The sequence below is a fragment of the Macaca thibetana genome, chromosome 14 (genome assembly GCF_024542745.1).
Source record: "Macaca thibetana thibetana isolate TM-01 chromosome 14, ASM2454274v1, whole genome shotgun sequence".
Classification (NCBI taxonomy): domain Eukaryota; kingdom Metazoa; phylum Chordata; class Mammalia; order Primates; family Cercopithecidae; genus Macaca; species Macaca thibetana.
The window spans coordinates 17,766,575-17,791,039 of record NC_065591.1 but is presented as its reverse complement, the minus strand read 5'-3'; the positions used below and the strand labels follow the sequence as shown (position 1 = coordinate 17,791,039).

The window sequence follows — 24,465 nt, the reverse complement described above, 5'->3', positions numbered from 1 at the left end:
TACTCACATAGAAGCTTCTCCTTTTGCAGGGTGTCTGGTATCAAATCATCTTTTCCCCCAAGAGAGCCATGCAACAGGTACTGAGGGTTATTCTTCCGAACATGCTGATGCGTAGCAGAGTTTGGTAAACTGCCTCTCTGCGCTAAAAATAGGTAGTTTAATTAAAGTTGCTGGAAGGTGGCCGGGCGTGGTGGCTCAAGCCTGTAATCCCAGCACTTTGGGAGGCCGAGATGGGCGGATCACGAGGTCAGGAGATCGAGATCATCCTGGCTAACATGGTGAAACCCCGTCTCTACTAAAAAAACAAAAAAACTAGCCAGGCAAGGTGGTGGCGCCTGTAGTCCCAACTACTCGGGAGGCTGAGGCAGGAGAACGGCGTGAATCCGGGAGGCGGAGCTTGCAGTGAGCCGAGATCTGGCCACTGCACTCCAGCCTGGGCAACAGAGCGAGACTCTGCCTCAAAAAAAAAAAAAAAAAAAAAAAAAAAGGTTGCTGGAAGGCTGACTCATCACTTCTAACATCTAGGTCAATACCAAACCCCTACTCCTTTTATCACCACCCACCACCACAGGCCTTTGCAATGAATACGCTGCATTTTTCAAAGAGCTTTCATATTCCAGCTCATGTGAGTGAAGCATAATTATCTCCACCTTACAGCTGAGGAAATGGATGTAAAGAGGAGACTTGAGAAGCAGCCTGGTGTAGTGGAGTGAGAAAGGGCTTGGTAGGCAGAAAGATTCTGAAGCTACAAGGGCTGTGTTGGAACTCAGAAAATGATAGCCCAGGGCTGGGAGGGTTGCTTGAGCCTGGGATGTGGAGGCCACTGCCCTCCAGCCTGAGTGACAGAGCGAGATCCTGTCTCAAAAAAAAAAAAGAAAAAACAATTATGGCCCAAAGGTTTGGCACTTGGCCTACTGAACACTTTGAACTAAACATAGAAAGGGTTCCAACCCTCAATAACATGCAATTTACCCATGTAACAAACCTGCACATGTACCCTCTAATCTATAATAAAAGTTGAAAAAATAAATTTAAAAAAATTAGAAAAGCCTTAGAAGCTGCCTCAGAACCAAGGACTTTCTGACCTCTCCTGTCTCCCCACTACCCCAAGAACAGGAAAGGACTACTCTCTGGAATTCCTTATCTGACTAAGGAAACTTCTTTCCAAAAGAAAAGCAGTTGTTTTAAGACCCCTTCCCTAGGAATCTCATCAAATAACTAGTAAAGATGAACCACTAAAGAGGAGACTAAAAATTGTCACAACACCCCGATAGACTTTTCATCAATTATGAGGGCAACTCAGAGATTACCTGGGCAACTATTTGCGTAAGACAACCTTTCTTCAGTGAAGCTCCTCCCCTCACTTGCTTGCCACCCCTCCCCGGAGCTCAGAGGAACTTTGTCCCAGGACATGATTTTTGGAGCTCATTCGTTTCTCCTGAATATCATTTACTACCTTTCACAATTGCCTACACACCCTCCTCCCTGAATTTCTCTCTCCCTATGAAGAGGGTATTGAAACTTCAACAATCTGGAGTGGAGTGGCACAATCTCGGCTCATTGCAACCTCTGCCTCCCAGGTTCAAGTGTTTCTCCTGCCTCCACCTTCTGAGTAGCTGGGATTACAGGCGTGCAACACCAAGCCCAGCTAATTTTTTGTATTATTAGTAGAGACAGGGTTTTGCCATGTTTGCCAGGCTGGTCTCGAACTCCTGACCTCAGGTGATCTGCCCACCTTGGCCTCCCAAAGTGTTGGGATTACAGGCGTGAGCCACCGCACCCGGCCTGAAGTTCTTGACTTTGTATGGAAAGTAAAAAATCGTATGATGACCAGCCTGAGCAACATAGTAAGACCATGTCTCTGCAAAAAATATTTTAAAATTAGCTGGGTGTGCTGGCTTGTGCTTGTGTTCCCATCTAGTTGGGAGGTAAGAGGATCGCTTAAGCCTGGAAAGTCAAGGCTGCAATGAGCTGTGATTGCAACATTGCATTCTGGCCAAGGCAAGAAACAGACCATCTAAAAAATAATAAATAAATAAATAAATAAATAAATAAATAAATAAATAAATAAAATATATATGCATGCTGAGGTTGCTAAGTTCTATGGTAAGAACAAATCTATTTGTGAATTGTGAAGAAGAAGAAAGAAATTCATAATAGTTTTGCTGTCATACTTCAAATTGCAAAAGTTATGGCCACAGTGCATAAGTACTTAGTTATGGTAGAAAAGGCATTAAATTTGTGGGTGGAAGACAGAAGTCTGTTCTGAATGAGAGTGATTTGGATTTAGTACTATCAGTGGTTTCAGGCCATCCAGGGGTCTTGGAACCTCCCCCCTGTAGATAATAAGGGGTGACGACTAATGTAGTTAATAAAAAAATTTAACAACATTCTTTGATAGAAATAAAATTGGCCGGGCGCGGTGGCTCAAGCCTGTAATCCCAGCACTTTGGGAGGCTGAGGCGGGTGGATCACGAGGTCAGCAGATCGAGACCATCCTGGCTAACATGGTGAAACCCCGTCTCTACTAAAAAAAAATACAAAAAATTAGCTGGGTGTGGTGGCGGGCGCCTGTAGTCCCAGCTACTTGGGAGGCTGAGGCGGGAGAATGGCGTGAACCTGGGAGGCGGAGCTTGCAGTAAGCTGAGATTGCGCCACTGCACTCCAGCCTGGGAGATACAGCGAGACTCCGTCTCAAAAAAAAAATAAATAAAAATAAAATAAAATAAAATTAATACTAATACAATCAATATTACTCCATCTTATTTCAATATACCAATAACAAAGTTAGGAAATAAAATTTTAAGATCAACATTTATAATAGCATAAAATATGAAGTATTATGAAAAACTATAAATCTTTATTGGGAGACATTAAAAACCTAAGTAAATGGAGATATATATTATAGTCATAGATTGGAGAATCCAGTGTTGAAAAATTGCCAGTTCTTGTGAAATCTGATCTACAGATTCAATGCAATTCCTACAGTCTTTTAAAATGTCACAAGCGGGCCGGGGACAGTGGCTCATGCCTGTAATCCCAGCACTTTGGGAGGCCAAGGTGGGTGGATCACCTTAGGTCAGGAGTTCGAGAACAGCCTGGTCAACATGAGGAAACCCTGTGTCTACTAAAAACACCAAAATTAGCCAGGCATGGTGGTGCATGCCTGTAATCCCAGCTACTTGGGTACTTGGGAGGCTGAGGCAGGAAAATCGCTTGACCCCAGGAGGTGGAGGTTGCAGCAAGCCTAGCTCGCACCACGGCACTCCAGCCTGGGCAACAAGAGCGAAACTCCAGCTCAAAAATAAAAAAACAGCCAGGCGCAGTAGCTCATGTCTGTAATCCCAGCACTTTGGGAGGCCAAGGCGGGTGGATCACCTGAGGTCGGGAGTTCAAGACCAGCCTGGCCAACATGTTGAAACCACATCTCTACTAAAAATACACAAAAAAGTTAGCTGGGTGTGGTGGTTGGCGCCTGTAATCCCATCTACTTGGGAGGCTGAGGCAAGAGAATCTCTTGAACCCAGGAGGTGGAGGTTGCAGTGAGCCGAGTTTGCGCCATTGCACTTCAGCCTGGGTGAAAAGAGTGAGACTCCATCTCAAAAAAAAAAGAAAAAAAAAAAGAAACAAAAATTAGCCGGGCGTGGAGGATAGAGCCTGTAATCCCAGCTACTCAGGAGGCTGAGGCAGGAGAATCTCTTGAATCTGGGAGGAAGAGGTTGCAGTGAGCTGAGATCGTGCCACTGCACTCCACCCTGGGTGACAGAGCGAGACTTCATCTCAAAAATAAAATAAAATAAAATGTCATAAGCCAATTGTAAAATTTATATAGGAAGGCAAAGACTCAAGAACAGCCATGACACTTTTGAAGAACAAGGTGGGAAGATATGTCTTTCCAGATAAAGACTATTTTAATGCCATATAGTAATTAAGAGACAGTGATATTGATAAAGGATAGACCAACGGAAATAGACAGCCCAGAAACAGATCTTTGTATTAAGTGATGCTTTCTACTTGACAGAGGTGACCCTGCAGATCAATGGGGAAACGAAGTACTTTGCAATAATGGTAGAGGAAAAAATATTTATTTGTCAATGCAAATTATTTATTAGTCTACCTAAGTGCAACCCTCTCAGCTAACGAAGCAATTTTCCTCTTGAGTCCAGGAAAGGTGATACTAGACAAGAACATGGTATTACCTTTAAAGTAGCCATAATATTGGAGGTGACGGTACATAAAGTCTTCATAAGGATCAGGAATAGTCTGTGAAAGGAAAGGCCACTTCAGTCAAGATGTTTTCAAACCATAATGGACTCAGCAAAAAGTACACGAGCGTTGTTGCATGTGACTAAACTAAACTAAACCAAGCAAACTGCATTCCTGCGAATTATTCTATTGTGGGGATCAAGATCTCCAGCTGGGAAAAGATGCCACCAGAACATCCCTTCTTATCTAGTAGCAGATTTCTGTGGAGCTCCCAAAGAAATGGAGTTCCCCGAAGAAATTTCTGTGGCTTTCTGTGCTGTGTACCGACCTGCTTTAGGTGCGTTTCCAAGGCTGGGAACATGTTACTTCTGGATGATAGGATGAAAACTAGTCAGTGACATTAGCGTCCAGTCGCAAATCCTGCCCAGTTTCCAAATAGGCAGCTGATTACACACGAGAAGCTACAAAGCCAGAACAGGACAAGTGAAAAACTGCCAATACCTCCCCGGGCGCCCCCCAGCTCCCTCTTGACTTCAGAAAACCCTGCCAACCCAGCTTCTCCGCAGCTCAACAAGATGGTCACGCCGAGGCCAGAGGTGCACCTGAGACAGGGAGGGCGGCGTGTCTTCCCGCCTCTTCTTCCCAAGGTGCTGGCCCCATGGTTCCCTTTCCCTGAGAAGGGAGATGCTCGCCACAGGAAAGTGAAAGAAATGGGGATGGGAGCACGCGACGGAGTCGTCTCGGTCAGTGTCGATGGAAAAAGGTCAGGGGGTTGGGAGAGCGGGCCCTTTAGGGTTCAGAGGAACCTGGTCCGGGCCAGGTGGTGAGGGGGTTTCCTAAGCGTAGGAAGGGGGAAGGAGAACAGAAACTTCTCAGGAGGGCAGAGCGATGGGTGCGACCGCCTTCGCGCCCTGGCCCGTCCCAAGCAGCACGGATGGGTGCGGCAGAGAAGCCCCAGCGAGGCAGGCGGCCACCGCACTTAGGTACAGAGGCCAAGCAGTGTGTGGGTAAGAGGACAAACTAGCTGCACCCGCCAGCCACTGCCGTCTGTGAGGGCCCGGGTAGCCTAGCAACCGCGAGCCGGAAGCGGAAAAAGGGCGGGGCGGCCGGGCGCTTCCGGCAAGCTAGGCCCCGCCCCCACGGAGGGAGCGGGCAGCCCCGGGAAGGTCTGCAGCGAGTATGGGCGGGCAGCGGCGATTCAGACTCATTTTTCACCTCATACATTACAGCCCCAACCTGGGAATCGAAACCGCATTGATGAGTACGATGCCAGTAGCCTTCAACATATTTCCAAGCTCGTTTGCTGTTGGCTTTAGATAATTGTTGTGCATGCTTTGCTCTAAGCTGCTGCTTCTTTCACCTTGTGTCCACTCCATAGCTAGAATGGAAAAATTACCTTCTACACTGAAAATCTTAAGAAACGAAGCTAGCAAATTCAAATCACACATTTTGATTAGGTTTAACAAATTAATTATATGCATAGAAATATACTCCAGGCAGGGCGCGGTGGCTCACGCCTGTAATCCCAGAACTTTGGGAGGCCGAGGCAGGCGGATCACCTGAGGTCCGCAGTTTGAGACCAGCCTGACCAACCTGGAGAAACCCCGTCTCTACTAAAAATACGAAATTAGCTGGGCATGGCAGCGCATGCCTGTAATCCCAGTTACTCGGGAGGCTGAGGCAGGGGAACCACTTGAATCCGGGAGGTGGAGGTTGCAGTGAGCCTAGATCGCGCCATTGCACTCCAGCCTGGGCAACAAGAGCGAAATTGTCTCAAAAAAAAAAAAAAAAAACCAAGAACAAAAAAATAAATATACTACAATAAAATTCAAACACGTGTCCTTGGTTAACTATATATGAATATAACCGTATCTGATACTTTTATCAATGGGGGAAAAAGCTATAAAGCAACTTTTTTCGAAATGTTAACCATATTACATCATTGCCAGGAATTAAGTAGGTCAAATATTATCTAACATGGCTATTAACCAATCTAGATATTATAGATAATATTAGACCCCAAAACTTGGATCACATAGCACCATCTGGGACTAGAAGCCTGTTTGTCTAAACTGGCCCCACCACTCCCCATTCAAGATCTGCTCTTTTTCTTGAAAGCTGTTCTTAAATGTTTGCACCTTGCATTGTATATTCTTAGAAAAAAAAGAAAACAAGTCTTGGTTACATAATCGGAATAACAGGTGTTGATGAGCAAAAGGATAACCCATCAGAATTATAAAAAAAGCTTTATTAGTGCATATATACAAATTTACAAGGTCAGAAACTGGAGAAATACAAAGAGCTTTAAAACACAATTTGCCGTTTCCTCAGTTTAAAGTGACTTTTACCTGATTGTGATACAATAGAAAGTACAGAACAGTAAACTGCTTTTTAAATACTGGAATTTTATGGAGAATACATTCACATAAAGAAAGGAGGTGAATTTTGTTTTGGAACAAGGTTAAGACAATGGAGACATTAATACACAGACTGTCTCTTTGCATTTACTGCCACATACTTGGGGGGAAATTCTCAAAATCAACGATATGAACACCTGCTGCTGCTTGTATGCCACCTAGTGTGCGAAACGACTGAGCTACCAGTTCTAGAATTTATGAGAACTACTCTAAAGAGTGTGGCCATCTATCAGCACGAGGTAAACCACTTAGACCTCAGTACTTCAGGGTGGCCGACTAGAGAAGAGAGGTCAGAAAAAGATTCAGACAATTCCAGTCAAGCAAGGTAGAATGCAGAGCTGCCTTCTGAATTGCACTTGTTCTGGAGGAGAATTCTTCACTTTTGTCAGGGAGTCCTCTACAGAGGTGTTATCCTCATGAACCACATGTTCTTCAAGATTGATGAGGTTAATATACCTAACATGCTAAGTTTGCCAGTTTGAGAATAAAGGTAGCATGGTCAAAGCAATTCCAATCACCTCATCCCTTAGCAAAACAGAAAAATTACATTTCACAAAAGTGAAAACTTTGTATGCATACACTCTTGCCCAGAAAATTTATAAGATCTCCCCCATAACATTTATAGTTTATTTGACAATAAAACTGGTTAAGACTTTGAACTGAACACAAAACAAGTAATAATACAAAAAAAGTTTTAAAAACTTAAAAACTATGTGTTTGGAGTCATTTTCCTTCGCTTTAGTCTTGCTCTCCAATCCTCAGGAAGGGCTTCAAAATTAGCATTTCTCTCTGCCATGCCACTGTGAAAACAACATACAGATTATTTCAGTGGAAAGAAAAATTAACAGAGGTATTCATTTCCTAGCAAATAAAGATCTAACTGAAATTAAAAACCTGATCACATCTATGTTTATGAAAATCTTTTGTTTCTCAGCCAAATATCAGTATATTCTTCATCAAACTTCTTCATTCTGATAGGTCAACCAAACACTCTCCTGGTTTTATGTATATGTCTAAGCGCATATTTATTTATTTATTATTGATTGATTGAGATGGAATTTTGCTCTTGTTGCCCAGGCTGGAGTGCAATGGTGTGATATCGGCTCACCGCAACCTCCGCCTCCCAGGTTCAAACGACTCCTGCCTCAGCCTCCCCTTAAAGTAGCTGGGATCCCCAGAGTAGCTGGAATTACAGGCATGCGCAACCACGGCTGGGTTTGTTTTTTTTTTTTAATTTTTTTTAGTAGAGACAGGGTTTCTCCATGTTGGTGAAGCTGGTCTCAAACTCCCAACCTCAGGTGATTTGCCTGCCTTGGCCCCCCAAAGTGCTGGGATTACAGGCGTGAGCCACCATGCCTGGCCTTATTTATTTTATATAAATATACCTCCAGTAACCATTAAAGGCACACTGAAGAAATAAAACACGTTCTACTAAAGTTTTTCTTAGCCCATAGGAGTTATGATTCTTCAGGGCAAATATATCTAACCCTCAATCTACCAACAGGGACCCTTGGATCTAACTTTTTTTTTCTTTTTTTTTTTTTTGAGATGGAGTCACGCTCTGTTGCCCAGACTGGAGTGCAGTGGCATGATCTCGGCTCACTGCAACCTCTGCCTCCTAGGTCCAAGCGATTCTCCTGCCTCAGCCTCCCGAGTAGCTGGTACTACAGGCGCCCACCACCACGTCCAGCTAATTTTTGTATTTTTAGTAAAGACAGGGTTTCACTATGTTGGCCAGGCTGGTCTCGAACTCCTGACCTCATGATCCACCCGCCTCAGCCTCCCAAAGTGCTGGGATTACAGGCGTAAGCCACTGTGCCCAGTCGGATCTAGTATTTTTGAGTTTCTCTTTCAAGTAGTTTTATTTGTAAGTATTAAAATTCAAATTGTATCTTGCAGTTAACAGAATGGATGCATTAGATCCTTTAATAAAAAATAAGCCAGAACCTATCAGAGATGAATTTGAAATCTGGCATCAGTATTAGACAGCTGTGTTCTAGTTTATACATTGACAACTGATGAACAGTGAGTTGCAGTCAAAGAATGCTGCCCATTTCAGAATGTATACCTTTAAAACAAGGAAAATATGAAATAAAAAATTGTATTTGCTGTGTCTTAAGTCTTTAAAATTTCTAGAATTTTTGAGAAAGCCATCTTCCTGCCTCAGCCTCCCAAGCATCTAGGACTATAGGTGTGAGCAACAGTGCCCAGCCAACATGTGTTTTGTTTTTTTTTTTTGGCGATGGAGTCTTGCTGTGTTGTCCAGGCTGGAGTGCAAAACCGCAGTCTTGGCTCACTGCAACCTCCGCCTCGTGGGTTCAAACAATTCTTCTGCCTCAATGATTACAAGCGTTCGCCACCAGGCCCAACTAATTTTTGTACTTTTAGTAGAGATGGGGTTTTACCATGTTGACCGCGCTGGTCTTGAATTCCTGATCTCGTGATCTGCCTGCATTGGCCTCCCAAACTGCTGGGATTACAGGCGTGAGCCACCGCGCCCGGCCCAACATGTGCTTTCATCATAAAAAACATTTCTAACCTGAGTGTGGTGGCTCACTTATAATCCCAACACTCTGGGAGGCTGAGGCGCAATTACTTGAAGCCAGTTCTCCGTATCCTTTTATTCTAGTCAAGCAAGGTAGTGAAGGATTTTCTTACCTAAAAGAGGTTCATTTAGTTCCTAGTGTGGTGTGCTCACTCATTAACTTCTATTCTGGAATAAGTGCAATTCAGAAGGCAGCTCTGTATTCTACCTTGCTTAACTGAAATATAGGGATAGGGGGAAAACTTTATTCTAATACTGTAAATTATTTGTAAAATAAGTTAATGTGTGTGTGTATAAAAGGGTCTAATTCTATAAATTATTTGTAAAATAAGTTTATATATATATGCTGTGTGTGTGTGTGTGCATAAAAGGTTCCACTGGATCTAGATAGTAAATGATGTACTGAGTTGAGACAGGTCTTTGCCTAAGATCAACAATCAACTGGACAAAATACTACAACTCTGTTGTTTCTGATTTTGAAAAAAGGCTAGACCATAATTTCTATAAGGCATTAAACATGTTTATAAATAAGAAACATTTAGATAAATTTACAAGCTGTGATTTTAAGAATATGTCTATTCTAATGCATCTGTAACAACCACAACCTACTCCATCTCATAGTAGGTCTCAACCTAGTCTAAAACCCCATCTCATCTGTGTTCCCTTTTCTTTTACCTAACCAGCTGCTGCTGTTTCCACTCTTCAATTCGCTTCTGTGCAGTTGATTCTCGATCCTCTTCACTGGAACTAGAATTGTCCTCTTCATCTAACTCACGCTGGATACTCTGCCACTTTTTTACCAAAGATGGCATTTTGGTTTTACTCTTCTTTGCCTGTAACGAAGGTTAAAGGTCAAAAGGAATATAAAACATAAAATAAGGATAAAAGTCCTCTACAATGGAGGTCAGGATCCTTTTCCCAGTTCTAAAGAATATGCACACTTTAAAAAAGAAAGTAAATACCATTCCAAGTTCTTGCCATAAATTTCTTACGAACTATAAATGAAAAGGCTTGGTTAAAAATCTATAAAGCTGGGCCGGGCGCGGTGGCTCAAGCCTGTAATCCCAGCACTTTGGGAGGCCGAGACAGGCGGACCACGAGGTCAGGAGATTGAGACCATCCTGGCTAACATGGTGAAACCCCGTCTCTACTAAAAAAATACAAAAAACTAGCCGGGCGAGGTGGCGGGCGCCTGTAGTCCCAGCTACTCGGGAAGCTGAGGCAGGAGAATGGCGTAAACCCGGGAGGCGGAGCTTGCAGTGAGCTGAGATCTGGCCACTGCACTCCAGCCTGGGCGACACAGCGAGACTCCATCTCAAAAAAAAACCAAAAAAACAAAAAAACTATAAAGCTTTGTAAATGTGGTATTTTATAAAATCAGGTCATATAAATTTCCTTTAACCTCCCCATCCTATGCGATTCAAAATACTGCCTTTATCACATCTCAGAATTAGTGTTCCCATTTTCAAATTTTAAATAGATGCAGTGTTCTTATCAAGTGACTAAAAAAAAAAAGCTAAAAAATAAAGCTGGAAAGAGCAACAAAGCAAATTGCCATATTAGCTGGGGGCGGTTGATGGCAGGCGTCTGTAGTCCCAGCTACTTGGGAGGCTGAGGCAGCAGAATCACTTGAACGTGGGAGTCAGTTTGCAGTGAGCCAAGATTGCACCATTGCACTGCAGCCTGGGCAGCACAGCGAGACTCTGTCTCAAATAAATAAATAAATATCCATAATTAAATATTGAAAAAAGCAAAGAGATTTAAAAAAACATCTGCCAGGCATGGTGGTTCACACCTGTAATCCCAGCACTTTGGGAGGCCGAGGCGGGCGGATGACGAGGTCAGGAGATCAAGACCATCCTGGCTAACACGGTGAAACCCCGTCTCTACTAAAAATACAAAAAATTAGCCGGGCATGGTGGCAGGCGCCTGTAGTCCCTGCTACTCAGGAGGCTAAAGCAGGAGAATGGCGTGAACCTGGGAGGTGGAGCCTGCAGTGAGCTGAGATCGCGCCACTGCACTCCAGCCTCGGCGACAGAGCGAGACTCTGTCTCAAAAAAATCAATGAGGCCAGGCATGGTGGGTCACACCTGCAATCTCAGCACTTTGGGAGGCCAAGGTGAGTGGATCACTTGAGGCCAGGAGTTCAAGACCAGCCTGGCCAACATGACAAAAACTCATCTCTACTAAAAATATAAAAAATACAAAAATGAGCCTGGCATGGTGGTACACATGCCTGTAGTCCCAGCTACACAGGAGGCTGAGGCATGAGAACTGCTTGAACTGGGAGGCAGAGGTTACAGTGAGCAGAGAGCATGCCACTGCATGCCAGCCTGGGTGACAGAGACTCTGTCTCCTTTCCCCCCGCCAAAAAAATCAATGATGCAGTTAGTTCTAAGAGAAGGTATAATGGTATAATTTTTTTCTTCTTTTCGCTTACCTTCATTGTCTAAATTGTCTATAATAAACATGCATTTTCCCCCGCTTTTGAGACTCTGTCTCTTTGTAAATGTGGTATTTTATAAAATCAGGTCATATAAATTTCCTTTAACCTCCCTACCCTATGCAATTCAAAATACTGCCTTTATCTTGTCTCCTCAGAATTACAGTGTTCCCGTTTTCAAATTTTAAATAGATGCAGCGTTCCTATCAAATGATTTAAAAAAAAAAAGGTAAAAAATAAAGCTGGAAAGACCAACAAAACAAATTGCCATATTAGCTGGGGGTGATGGCAGGTGTCTCCGACTCAAAAAAAAGAAAAAAAAAAAAAAAATTATCATAGATGCATTTTTCCCTTATCTACTCCCAAGCCACCCCCTGCCAGAAGAAAGGTTCTACAAAAGCAGAGGGGTTTTTTTTTTTTTTGGTCTGTTTGATTTACTGCTAAATCCTAAGCCCCTAGGGAGAGTATCTGACAAATATATTAGACATTGATAAGACCAATTTTTATCTTTTTTTTTTTTAAGACAAAGTTTCACTCTTGTCGCCCAGGCTGGAATGCAGTGGTGCAATCTCAGCTCACTGCAACCTCAGTCTCCCACGTTCAAGTGACTCTCCTGCCTCAGCCTCTTTAATAGTTTATCCCTATGCTTTTTAAGACAAGCAGTTGTATGTTTGAAGACCTGTCTGGGTGATGCTGGCTCAACAAGTAGGAGCTGACGTGACTGAGTACTGTACTCATGTGAGGACTGGGTATGGGGGCCCAAGCTGATTCTCCTCCCAGCACTTGAGACAAACAGACTTTTTGAATAAGGTCCCCTCATTGAGAAAATAAGATGGATATTTCAATTTCTTTTCTTTTCTTTTTTTTTTTTGAGACGGAGTCTTGCTCTGTCACCCAGGCTGGAGTGCAGTGCCCTGACCCAGCTCACTGCAACCTCTGCCTCCTGGGTTCAAGCGATTCTCCTGCCTCAGCCTCCCGAGTAGCTGGGATTACAGGCATCCGCCACCAGGCCCGGCTAACTTTTGTATTTTTAGTAAAGACGGGGTTTCACCATGTTGGACAGGCTGGTCTTGAACTCCTGACTTCAAGTGATCTGCCCGCCTTGGCCTCCCAAAGTGCTGGGATTACAGGTGTGAGCTACGGTGCCAGTCTGAAATGGTTAATTTTATGTTATGTGAATATAACCTCAATAGAATTTTTAAAAATAAATTTTTAAAAAGGGCGATTTATTATACCTTGTCTTTCTTTCCTTTTTTTGTCTTTTCAGGTGGTGGCATTTTGGGAGCTGGTGGTGGTGGAGGAGGAGGAGGAGGAGGAGGAGGTGGTTCTATAATGGCAGTGGTAGGCACAGCACCTCGGGCCTGAACTGGTTGCAATGAAGGAGCAGTCACTCCAATTGGGACGGAACATTCTGCATAACTCATAATTGCAGGTGCTGCCGCTAGTCCAAGGTAATTTGACTGCAGGCTCATTCCTCTGGCCTGATGACCCATTCCTGCTGCTGGATGGCTAACTGGTATTGTCTGATGTCCAATTCCTGTTGCCTGGTTTCCAATCCCTGCTGCCTGGTGACCTAACACAGAAAACATAAAATTATACTATAAAAAGGACATCATGACAAGAACAGATGCAATGAAAAGAAAAGTGGGGATTAGATCACATAGAAAATGATTCCAGCATATTTTTTTCTAAAAAACATAACCATATTTGCTAGTAGCAAAATATATTAATTTTGAATACCTTGGCATTAAACTACCTAAACATCAAAATCACCAATGTACATAAATATACAAAAGACAATCTGAAAGGATATGTGCTGAACGTTTTTTGTGTTTTTGAGACAGAGTTTTGCTCTGTCGCCCAGACTAGATGAAGTACAGCAGTGTGATCACAGCTCACTGCAGCCTCAACCTCCAGGGCTCAAGTGATCCTCTCACCTCAGTCTCCCGAGTAGCTGGGACTATAGGCGCGGACTATCACGCCTGGCTAATTTTTGTCTTTTTTGTAGACAGGCTTTTGCCATGTTGCCCAGGCTGGTCTCCAACTCCTGAGCTCAAGCAATCCACCATTCCCCCTGAAGTGCTGGAAATATAGGTGTGAGCCACTGTGCACCGCCAGCTAAACTGTTAAAAAGTGTGTGGTTTTTTTTTTTTGGTTGTTGTTTTTTAAGTAAGTAAAATAAATGCATACTGACAGTCTTTGCAATCAAGAGTCTTTAACATTTCTTTAGTTTTTATGGCACCTAATGCTGAAAAGAAAAGAAACAATACATTGAGGAAAAACCATGCTCTAATCACAATTACCTGTAGCTATAGCTGACTGGCTATACAGAACTGGAGAACTGCCAATGGTAGCTGACCTCTGAACCACTGCAGTACTAATTTCTGTAGCTTTCCTCTTTATTCCTTTAGTGGAAGAAGAACTAGAGATGGTGGAATCAACTGAACTCTGAAACACAAACATTTGTAATCAGTGGCTGAAGGTCATGGTTAAGCATAGCCTGCTCCCACCTCCTTTTCTGAGACAGGCTCTCATTCTGTTGCACGAGCTGCAGAGGTGAGATCGTGACTCACTGCAGCCTCCTGGGCTTAAGCAATCCTCCTGCCTCGACCTCCCCAAGTGCTAGGATTATAGGCCTGAGCCACTGTGCCCGGCCTTTAAACATATGCTTCTAAAATAAAACATGGTGTCAATCATGCTGCAGTCCTCAAAATCATTCAGAATGCCAAAGGGCATTACTTACCTGGCTAGTTACAACTGTGGTTTGTGCTGAAGGTTTCAAAGGGGTATCCTCCTCTGTTCCTGGGGCAGGGGGCTCCTCACTTCCCTCATCCTCCATCTCTACCTCCTGGATCTCACCATCTTCCACAGGAGGAGGTGGTGGAGGAGGGGGTGGAGGTGATTCTGGAGGTGGAGGTGGGGGTGGTGGCATTTCCAAGGGTAATGGAGGTTGAAGCACAGGAACATTTGACTGAAGGAGGGTCCAGAATGGAGTAAGTGGCATGAGTGATGAAGAAGAAACTTGACCAGAAAAGGATTCTTTGCAAAGAGAACCTATGAAAACAGGTTAAGAGTCAGGGAAAAAGCACGACAAAAACTCCCTGGCTTATATTCATAGAAATGTTCAACTGGTCAATAAGACAAACATTTGTAGGAACCTAGCGCAGTGTACAAAACAGTATAGAATCTGGTGTCAAACAGCAGGGAGTGGCTCCTTCCTTGAAAAAAATTTGGCCCACAGGCATCTATTCTATACTGACGTCGCTAAAATATTCAACAACTCAGTTCAAAAATGACTTCCATGGAAAGATAAATTTATGAACTTCATAGCACCTTCCCCATCTGTGTTATAATTGTCCTTTGGGTCCATATTTATGGATGAGTAGAAGAAGAATATTACATCAACTCAACGAGAAATGCAGTCATCTGAATCTGTAGTTTGAAGTTTTTTATTTCAAACACTCAAAAGCTTCAACATACACAAATAAAAGTAATAGTCTGGAGTCTATTTCAAAAGTGAAGGAGTGAGTGAATAATGTGCACCTGCAATAATTATTCCACATACTTTATTTTTTAGTGAGCTAGACAAAGTGAGTGAAGATGACCCAGAATATTCATTCAAAATACTTAGGAAAATTCTACCCATTGTGTTTAATTTGGGTTACTGAATTTTAAAAATCCATTTGCAAGGTGCTACTGTCAACTATATCATTCCTTCACACCTTTGCATATATTACATTCATTTGTGAAATCACAGAGACACAAGTTAGGGACGGCAATTTTTACTTTTGTGATGATAAAAGAGAAATTTAGGAAGATAAATCTTCAAAGTATATAACTCAGATTTTTTAAAACTGCAGAGGTTTTGAAATTGCTGTTGCTGAAGTCTACATTACGAAATTGCAGCTGAAAAGTTGCAGGATCAGCTTTCCTCAAACTTTGTAAAAGCCATCATTGATTACTGTCTTTTCTCTGCTGGGAAAACCTTTAAAGATTAGAAAAAATAGGATATACTTACTTGTAGCCTTCCCCAGCCCTCTTTATCGTCAATAGGGAAGTTTCACAATATATGGGACTATTAGATATATATCCCAGGAATGTTGAAGGGGATTTTCTCCCTAAAATCATAGAATTTAGGAGTAGAAGAGACATGAGAAATCATCTATTTCAACCTCCTCAGTTAAAGGTAATGAAACCCAGGCAGGAACTAACTTGCCCAAGATCATATCAATGTTAGTGGCCAGACCAGAGCTAGAACTCAAGTCTGTTTCCTCATCTGATACTTCCTGCTTTACTAAGATGTCCTGGTGAAATACCAGGAATCCAAGAGCTTTAGACATCTCAGTCAAAAAAAAAATCTCACTTCACCTGGAGTAGATACCCAGAAGAAGTCACCTGTTAAATTTCATGGTCAAAGTGGTAGATTAAATAAGGCTCAATTATGAAAGACTCTAGGGCAAGAAGGCCATTTACACTGCTTTGCTCAAAATACACACTGGCACTCAACAAGGTAAAACAAACAAAGCAACCACTTGGGTCTTGCTCTGTTGCCCAGGCTGGAGTATAGGTGGTGCGATTATAGCTCATTCTAACCTCAAATGCTTGCTTAAGCGATCTTCCTACCTCAGCCTCCTGAATTGCTAGGACTACAGGTGTGCATCACTACACCTGGCTAATTGTTAATTTTTTTTAAGAGACAGTCTCACTGTGTTGCCCAAGCTGGTCACAAATAGAGTAGTTTTACTTTTTACGGAACAGACAGACAATACATTGTGTAAAAGACTTTAACAACATCATTCCCACGTCTCCTTAATTATTTTAAGACTGCTGCTTACTGCTACTTTTGGAAAAGGACATTGAAAAACATTCACCAGGAACATTAAGGCAGTTTTCTGGCTAAATGACCTCAAATGACTCATTAAACTTTTGTATTTGGCCATATTTAATATTAATTTATGCATTAACTTTTAGACAAAGTCAAGTATGGCCAAGCAGTCTACCTTATATAATAGTACACAAGGACTACATCGGAACTAAGTTAATAAATGTTGAGGATTAATGTAATTATTAAGGATTAAACTTCCTTGTATTAAACTAATCACAACATATAGTAGGTAAATATAAGTTAAGATTTTCTCTATTTTCTTTTTTTTTTTTAAAGGCTAGTCAAATGAAGCAGCGGCAATGGAGAAGAAACAAAGTCTGTAACGTTGTGATCAATTAGTTGCAAACACCACTGCACTGGGACCAGTGAGATTTTCAAATATTGGTGGATGTCTCATCTAGAAGCATAATGCAATCAACATGTTTACAATGGTGACATACCGCTATGCAGAGGAACTCAAGGAAACACAGAGTCAGTTCAAGGTTAATAATGTGGTTTACGACCTCCAACAAAGCTAATTAGAATTAACTAAACTCTGTGTAAATATGAGATTAAACTAGACTTGATAAATTTAGCCACAAACAAGGAGCATTTTTAGAATACGTGAATCCAATGCTTTTTTTCCTTTTTTTTTTATGACAGAGTCTCACTCTGTGGCCCACGCCGGAGTGCAGTGGGGCAATCTTGGCTCACCTCCCACGTTCAAGGCAACCTCCACCTCCCAGGTTCAAGCGATTCTCCTACCTCAGCCTCCCAAGTAGCTGGGATTACAGGCCCATACCATCACACTCGACTAATTTTTGTATTTTTAGTAAGAGAGGGGGTTTCTCCATGTTGGCCAGGCTGGTCTCAAACTCCTGACCTCAAGTGATCCGTGTGCCTTGGCCTCCCAAAGTTCTGGGATTACAGATGTGAGCCACCACATCCGGCCTCTGCTTTTGTGTTTCATAAGCACTTCAAATTCTCATGTACAATGTGTCTCCCTCAAACTTTGTTATGAGGTCTGCACATTACCCGTCTCACATGAAAATAAATAATAAAAATACTTGAATCTCCAAACTAAGTTTATTCAAAACATAAAAGCTGTGTCATAGTAACGACAATTATCTCCTTTACCTTAGGAAGACCATCAGAAAATTCTAGTTTGAATACACACGGAAGTCGTATTACAATCATGCTTCTCCTTGCTTTTAAATTTAACCTAGTTGGTATTTTTGCTGTTTAAGAGAATATTTAAGTCTGAAGCCCAAGCAGAGGTTAAAATGGTATACACAGCTTTTTTTTTTTTTTTTTGAGACGGACTCTTACTCTTGTTGCCCAGGTTGGAGTGCAATGGTGCGATATTGGCCCACCACAACCTCCACAGCCTGGGTTCAAGCGATTCTCCTGCCTCTGCCTCCCGAGTAGCTAGGATTACAGGCATGCCACCACACCCGGCTAATTTTGTATTTTTAGTAGAGACAGGGTTTCTACATGTTGGTCAGGCTGGTCTTGAACTCCTGACCTCAGGTGATCCTCCTGCCTCAGCCTCCCAAAATGCTGGGATTACAAGCATGAGCCACCATGCTCGGCCTAAGCAGCTTTTATTACATGCTAAAAGATTTAAAAGCTACAAGCTTAAAACTGAATATGTTATGAGCATACAAATTCTTCATTTTTTTTTTCTTTTAAAGACAGAGTCTCACTCTGTTGCCCAGGCTGGAGTGCAGAGGTGCAATCTGAGTTCACTGTAATCTCTGCCTCCTGGGTTCAAGTGATTCTCCTGCATCAGCCTCCTGAGTAGCTGGGATTACAGGCACCTGCCACCACACCTGGCTAATTTTTGTATTTTTAGTAGAGACGGGGGTCACCATGTTGGCTGGTCTCAAACTCCTGACCTCAAGTGATCTGTGCACATTGGCCTCCCAAAGTGCTGGCATTACAGCTGTAAGCCACTGTGTCTGGCCAAAATTAATTTTTTAAAGCTCCCATTTTTCCTTTTTCTTTTGGAGACAGGATCTCACTTTGTTGTTCAAGCTACAGTGCAATGGTGTGAATATAGCTCACTGCAGCTTCAACCTACCAGGCTCAAGTGATCCTTCCCACCTCAGCCTTCCAAGTAGCTAGGACCACCACCAAGCTAGGCTAATATTTTGCAAAGATGGGGTCTTGCCATGTTGCCCAGGGTGGTTTTGAATTCCTGAGCTCAAGTGATCCTCCTGCCTCAAACTCCCAAAGTGCTGGAATTACAGGCATGAGTCACTGCACCTAAGAACCTTGTTTCTCTAGGCGTTTTTCTTTTTAGATAAGAGTTGTGCTCTGTCACCCAGGCTGGAATGCAATGGCGTGATCTTGGCTCACTGCAACCTTCGTCTCACAGGTTCAAGTGATTCTCGTGCCTCAGCCTCCCGAGTAGCTGGGATTACAGGCGCCTGCCACCACGCCCAGTTAATTTTTGTACTTTTAGTAGAGACAGGGTTTCACCATGTTGCCCAGGCTGGTCTTGAACTCCTGAACTCAGGTGATTCACCTGCCTGAGCCTCCCAAAGTACTGGGATTACAGGCATGAGCCACTGCACCCGGCCTAGGCATCTTTATTTCTATGTATAGAAAGCCTTCCTTAATTTTCCCCCAAATAGAAATTATTGTTTAGTATTTTGAATGAAGAGCTCAGTTTAGCAATTTAAAGCAAGAAATTATACAAATTGTTCCATAGAGATTAAAAAGAAAAAGCAGCTAAACTTCACCTAAGTGACATAAGCCCAATATAATAGATACATTGGATATCTTGAACCCAACTCATCTTTAGAACCCACTCCATCTTTAAAATCATAATGTTAAATTCAAACACTGAAACAATAAATAATGATTAAAAATGACTTAGAAAAATAAATAGAACGTTGAAACTTCCTTGGCTTCTCACAGTGTAATTTTGCACTCCTTCCCCGACTTTATTTTTGAGACAGGGTCTTGCTCTCTGTCGCTCAGGCTGGAGTGCAGTGGTTCAATTATGGCTCACTACAGCCTCTAAATCCTGGGCTTGAGCAATCTTCCCACCTCAACCTCTCAAATAGCTGGCACTACAGGCGTGGGCCACTAACTATACCTGGCTAACTTTTAAAACAATTTTCTAAAGAGACAGGGCATTGCTGTGTTTTGCTTTTTCTCTTCTTTAAAAGACAGCTGGTTTTAACCACCACTGAGTTGACTAAGAGCTTCTTTATTAGGCTTAGAACTGTTGATTATTGCTCTTAAATCTCACAGACCTTAGTGTAAGATTTGGATTTTACTTGGATCAAGTTTATCCTGCAATTCTAGGGGTTCTCAATAAAGAGAGGCTGAAGAATATAATCTGTTTTACCAGTGGCTTTTTCCTACACTACAACTAGTTCTGTTTTAATTAAATAGGAATGGCTCAAGAGCCTCCTTTTACCAGACAGCATCAACTATGTGTGTCATAAAAGGAGAAAACAGCTTAATACTAATCTCAAGTGTTCACAGAACACTCAGAATTGGTAACAGTGGCATTTTCAACTGTGGAACACAGAAGGGACATTGACAGTGGTCAGGAGTGGAGCTACCTATCCAGAACCATGATCAAGCCTCTTCAGTTCATTAACTACTAAAAAGCAAACGAAAAGAACCAATATATTATTAGACATGTCTATCACTGCTACCAAAAGAGAGGAAAAATATTCAAAAGAAAATCTCTTCATGTAAAAGAGAAGGAAAATGCCCCGTAAGTTGAAAAAATGCACTTCTAAAACGTGAAGTAGAATAAAATCGGTCTTTTGCTATGTTCTAAAATTATCACTGCAGTTGTACGTGACCTGCTGACGATTCCTAGGCTATTTAAGAAGTTAACAACATCATCTGGCACACAACCAGTTTCATTTGGTACATTACTAGTTCCTTTCTACTATGATCAGGGAGCCAGTAGAGTACAAGAATCAACTTGGATAAGTATCAGACAAAATAATTCAGCTCCTAACTCTGTTATTGACAAATTTCACTTTTCCAAATTTTCAAAGATCTACTATTATAGACTCTTGCCTTCATATGCCATCAGTTTAACAAATAGCTACCAATTCTTAAGATTAAAAGGTAGAAGTTTCTTTACACACGGGAAAATTTTTAAAAACTAAAAACAAAAAAGGTAAAGGTTAATTGAAGTCTTGAGTATGCTTCATTATTCACTTATATTCGTCATTCCAGGAAGAGAATGAAAGGGGGAAAAATTGCTTCTTTAATAATGTGGCAGTCAAGTTGAGGCTCTTCTGAAGAGCTATCAGATCCTTAAAGGAACTGAGGAGCATGAAAGCCTATCCTTTAAAAAACTAAATTCTTCTAAGAGTACCTTAAAAATGGAATGATCCATCCTATTGTCAATTGTTTTAGACCAGAGAAGATTGCTTGTGATTTTTAATGATCAACTATTTTGCTTCTCTGAAACAAGCACTAATGGCATTTCTTCATATCATTTTGATTTGTACCAATCATCCTTTTTGTAAGATTAGTGGAGGTGAGAAATGAGGCTGCAATATGAACAGACTAAGTGTTGTATAGAAATGTAGAACAAATCTCAGCATGCCACATATATTGATAGTTTATCTAGTTCTTTAGCACTAATTAGCATTCCTATTTTTGGAGACCCACAGTTTAGTCAGGGGCATGATAGAATGGTTATAAAACAATCTTTTAAAATCAAAATCTATTGGTTTATCTTTTCATTTTGGGGCATAGTTTTATACATGATAACAATAGTATGTTGATTTCCAACCATAATAACTCATGCATTCCTTGTTTTAGTTCACATCACTATTCTCAATCAGAAGCTTATATTATTATGACATAAAATCTGTTCTTTTAATGATGTAAATTAGTAAGATTTTTCTTCTAAAGTCATTTCTGCGCAATTAGTACAAGGTAAATTGTCCCACCTGTGGAAGTTTCAGAGGATTCTGTAGAATTTGAATCAGTGGCAGTTTTGTCTTTCAAGGTCTGTTTGGCAAGAGTCTCATCTCTACTTTCTTGTGCTTGGCTTTCTTCTTCTTCCTCTTCACCATCTGGAAACTCCCACTGAGACTCGCCCGACTGTTCGTTTACATAGAAATACCGTCTATGATCCCTAAATTACAAGAAAGAAAACACATGTTTTAAAACCCATTCTCCTACAAAGACACTTCCATTTGGTCCTGTCCCAGGACAGCAGTCTGCTCTCACAGGGACGAACCTCTTAATGGACTGCTATTCACAAAGGCAACAAAGAGCTTTGACAACTGAGAATGGAGAACCAAGGATAATTCAAAGCTATTTGCACTGCCAGCAACTCTGTGAATACAGCCCTGAACCCTCTCACTCCAACAGATGAGACTTAGAAAACATTTTTCTCTTTTTTTGTTATTTGCCAATGCATAACAGGGTTTCAAGTTTCATTAATGAAGGGACTCAATCGCCTAGAACACTAATTTCCCTTCCAAAGAAGAGAACAACGAAGTTTGTGAAAGGTGACTCTTCCCCTCTTGGACCGTGGAATTCACATTTCATATTCTTGATATCAAACACAGTGAAAGCTAAAGAGAGGGAGAGGATCTGGGAGCTGAAAAATAAAAGAGCAAAGATTTCAAATAACGAAAAAAAAATCAAGAAAAGCCAAATATATAAAGAAATGTTTTCATCTGACCTGCTGGCAGAGGATAGTAATCTTGTTCTTCATTCACATCTTCAGCCACGAAGTTTTCCTTAACTTCACCGAGGTTAATCAGGAGTAGTTGCTTCCAGAGGTCCTGTAAAGCGCACAGAGCTCTCGCATGCGCTTAACCCCCAAGCCCGCCCTACTCCGTGCAACACTCTGGAGAGTAAAAACCAGCTTTGTCCATATCTTGGGAAAAAATCCGTTACATGGTACACTTTAAACACTGCTTTTGTTTCTCCAATGTGTGGCTGGCCAAACTTTGTGCTTGCGGTGCTTTGCCTGCCCAGCACCGCTAACTGCAGCTGCTCTCAGTCTCCAGACAGGCTGTCATGTCGTCAGATGGTGGTGATCACAAATCATGTCTGAGATGTCAAAGGTGAAAGGTGAAAAGGGGAGAAGAGTGCGTACCTGTCCCAGTGGCAGGACCAGCCTTTAGGAGTGGCGTTTATTTCATACTGTTTTAGTTGTTCTGCTGCATCCTGAAGTTTTCGTTTAAGGTAGTTTCCATTAAGAGCCCCTTCCCGCCAGTCTGCAATTCGAGTCTAGAATAAACAGACAAATAAGTTAAAGACTTGTTATTGTATGTCAGGAGACACAGGCAAAGGGGATATAAGCCTTCTGCTCCAAGACTATATCCCTATGCTCTGGCAGGAGAGTAGACCGGAGAGGAAAATAAACCCCATCTTCATCTCATAAAATAATCTTAAGGCCAGGCGCAGTGGCTCATGCCTGTAATCCCAGCACTTTGGGAGGCCAAAGCAGGTGGATCACCTGAGGTCAGGAGTTCAAGACCAGCCTGGGCAACATGGTGAGACCCTGTCTCTGCTAAAAATACCAAAATTAACTGGGCGTAGCGGCAGGCGCCTGTAACCAGCTACACAGGAGGCTGAGGCAGGAGAATCACTGGAACCTGGGAGGCGGAGGTTGTGATGAGCCAAGATTCAAGATTGTGCCATTGCACTCCAGTCTGGGTGACAAGAGCGAAACTCCATCTCAAAAAAAAAAAAAATCTTAAGTACACGACAGAGTTCTGAAAAATGAAATTGGGCTCTAGGATATTTTTTACACCACCAACTCTCCAGTATATGTGAAAATGAGTAGTTTTGTCTTCCCCTTTGGATTTATTAAGATTGGTTTCCCCAGTAGTTTTACTTTTTTTGGGAAGATAGTTCACTTATTCCAGTACTGTTAGTAATCAGTTAAGGGTTCAGTTTTGTTTTTTTTTTTCTTTTGAGATGGACTCAGATTCTGGCTCTGTCACCCAGGCTAGAGTACAGTGGAGCGATCTCTGCTCGTAACCTCCACCTCCTGGGTTCAAGCCCTTCTCCTGCCTCAGCCTCCCGAGTAGCTGGGATTACAGGCATGTGCCACCAAGCCCGGCTGATTTTGTATTTTTAGTAGAGGTGGAGTTTCACCATGTTGGTCAGGTTGATCTCGAACTCCTGCCCCAGGTGATCCACCTGCCTCGGCCTCCCAAAGTGCTGGGATTACAGGTATGAGCCACCGTGCCTGGCCAAGGGAAGGGTTCAGTTCTTAAGGAAATTAGTCAGCTTCCTACAGGAGCTCCTTACCTAATCCTGCCCTGCCATTTTGTAAAGTATGTAAGTTACAAACAGGATTCAACTTTTTTTTTTAAACAGACTGATAATGCTTTAACACTTACAAAGTACCTTCAACATTACATGGCCTCATCTGACCATCAGAATTTAATTTTAATTTGTGAGAAAAAAATCTATTTACTGTGCTTTGGTTAACACAGTTTTATTTCTTGGATTGTTGGCTCAAATATGCTTCAAGGCTAAAAATTTAAATTTAGGCTTAAAATGTAAGCAAGACAGAGTTGTAACACATACAGCATTTCATTCACTTACTGTTTACGCCAAAAAAAACTTACCTCAGTCTGTAAGAGCAGCACATGAAAGTTGGAGATGGATTGTCTATTTATGCCTAGAAATTCAAATTTGCTTGTCAGGGTATTTGCCAGTTCTCCAATCTGAAACTACAATGCAGAAAAGAAGAAAAGTAAAACTAGAATCTGTAACATTTTCTGTATTATGTACAATCCTTCATTTATTCTTATAGACATCAGAAATATAGGTCTGCCTATAAACAGCCTTCCCTCAACAGCTGTATTTAGTTATCCAGAATATAAAATTCTAATTTATAGTAACATCATACACATAACAAAGTGACAAATAATGACAGGAATCAAATACCATATCTACATAATCAATGCATTTTAAAAATTATTCAAAACAATTATTTTGTTTTAGACAAAGGTCTTGCTATTGCCCA

General features: G+C 41.8%; 2 protein-coding genes and 1 pseudogene across 10 annotated transcripts in view; 1 reads left to right on the top strand and 2 right to left on the bottom strand.

Moving 5' to 3' along the window:
- The window catches only part of AGBL2 (AGBL carboxypeptidase 2), a 77,084-nt gene extending 71,789 nt beyond the window's left edge, over positions 1–5,295 (bottom strand). For 5 of the 7 annotated variants that reach the window (XR_007719438.1, XM_050759137.1, XM_050759139.1 and 2 more), the window contains exons 1-4: positions 4,809–5,295; positions 4,535–4,667; positions 4,200–4,263; positions 8–142 (exon numbers count right to left, since the gene is read on the bottom strand). Coding sequence is in view for 6 of the 7 variants with exons in the window: in XM_050759137.1 (XP_050615094.1) it covers positions 8–142; positions 4,200–4,263; positions 4,535–4,567 (232 nt within the window). In the remaining variant the exon portion in view is untranslated. Of the gene's footprint in view, positions 1–7; positions 143–4,199; positions 4,264–4,534; positions 4,668–4,757 lie in introns of all 7 variants that reach the window. The other 2 variants (XM_050759138.1, XM_050759142.1) reach the window with 2 other exon arrangements.
- Positions 5,296–6,433: 1,138 nt separating this feature from the next.
- The window catches only part of FNBP4 (formin binding protein 4), a 53,588-nt gene continuing 35,556 nt past the window's right edge, over positions 6,434–24,465 (bottom strand). For all 3 annotated transcript variants that reach the window (XM_050759136.1, XM_050759133.1, XM_050759135.1), the window contains 8 exons: positions 24,065–24,169; positions 22,579–22,712; positions 21,416–21,603; positions 14,355–14,665; positions 13,915–14,059; positions 12,847–13,184; positions 9,844–10,001; positions 6,434–7,423 (listed from right to left, as the gene is read on the bottom strand). In XM_050759136.1, coding sequence (XP_050615093.1) covers positions 7,333–7,423; positions 9,844–10,001; positions 12,847–13,184; positions 13,915–14,059; positions 14,355–14,665; positions 21,416–21,603; positions 22,579–22,712; positions 24,065–24,169 — 1,470 coding nt within the window. In that variant the 3' untranslated portion in view covers positions 6,434–7,332. The remainder of the gene's footprint in view (positions 7,424–9,843; positions 10,002–12,846; positions 13,185–13,914; positions 14,060–14,354; positions 14,666–21,415; positions 21,604–22,578; positions 22,713–24,064; positions 24,170–24,465) is intronic.
- LOC126936749 (uncharacterized) lies at positions 17,429–17,520 on the top strand (annotated as a pseudogene).